This window comes from Plasmopara halstedii (assembly GCF_900000015.1).
Source record: "Plasmopara halstedii genome assembly, contig: Scaffold_2061, whole genome shotgun sequence".
Lineage (NCBI taxonomy): Eukaryota > Oomycota > Peronosporomycetes > Peronosporales > Peronosporaceae > Plasmopara > Plasmopara halstedii.
Genome location: NW_020188969.1, coordinates 170,585 through 171,372, shown reverse-complemented (window position 1 = coordinate 171,372; position 788 = coordinate 170,585). Strand labels below are relative to the sequence as shown.

At 51.3% G+C, this 788-nt stretch overlaps 1 protein-coding gene across 1 annotated transcript; it reads left to right on the top strand.

The window, feature by feature from the left end:
- Positions 1-221: 221 nt before the first annotated feature.
- PHALS_02564 (uncharacterized protein) lies at positions 222-766 on the top strand (the record flags this gene model as incomplete). The annotated part of the gene is made up of 2 exons (XM_024716967.1): positions 222-492; positions 576-766. 2 exons carry the CDS (start codon positions 222-224, stop codon positions 764-766), a joined length of 462 nt encoding a protein of 153 aa, XP_024582513.1.
- Positions 767-788: the final 22 nt, after the last annotated feature.

Genomic DNA, 788 nt, shown 5'->3' with positions numbered 1-788 from the left:
ACCAGAAGCGAGTTGATGGTGGTCTACAGATCCCAAGTATCGAAGCGCAGCTGAAAAGGCAACGTTTCCAGATCATGCAGCAATTTATTGCGAAAACACTGGCCTCAGAATGCAACTGGACCACGCCCGGTGTGATACTAACAAAGTTAATAATGCCCAACTTCGGGCCATGGCGATCTCTCGATATTCTAACGGTCTCGCCATATCGGCATGGCACCATGATGCGGTGGCATGCAATGTCCAAGTGGTGGAAACAAAGCTGCACCTGGTGGCATCACGTCAAGTGGTCTGTTACATATGAGGCACTCTCAGTTGGAGACAAGTATGAGCTGCTGCTTCAACAGCAGATTTGGCTTCATACTGACCGTCAACTCCAGTATATGAAGCCAACCAAGTCCCCTCAAGCAGGTACCAACTGTAGACCGATTGGCATGATTCCAGAACCAGATAGGGGTTTTCGCAAGCACGTGGCACAGCGGTTCCGCCTCCGCTGTCTGTCAGGTTTTTTCGGTGCTGGGGATACATGGCCTAGCTGCAATGTGTTTGTTGATACGTATGTGGACTACACCTTACAGTCCCCGAAAGTGTACACCCAGGCTGTGATGTTGAAAAGACTCTACAAGGAGCTTACGCAAGTGGTGACACGCGTGTGTCCGACTCGTACACATCCACCTGGCGCGGCCGTGCCGAGGTCATTACACTTTGGTGTTGCTACCTCGACTCGGTCGTTCATCATCCCCAATATTCCCAGAAAATTCCTGCTTAGTCTTGTGTGGACGCCCGCGCAG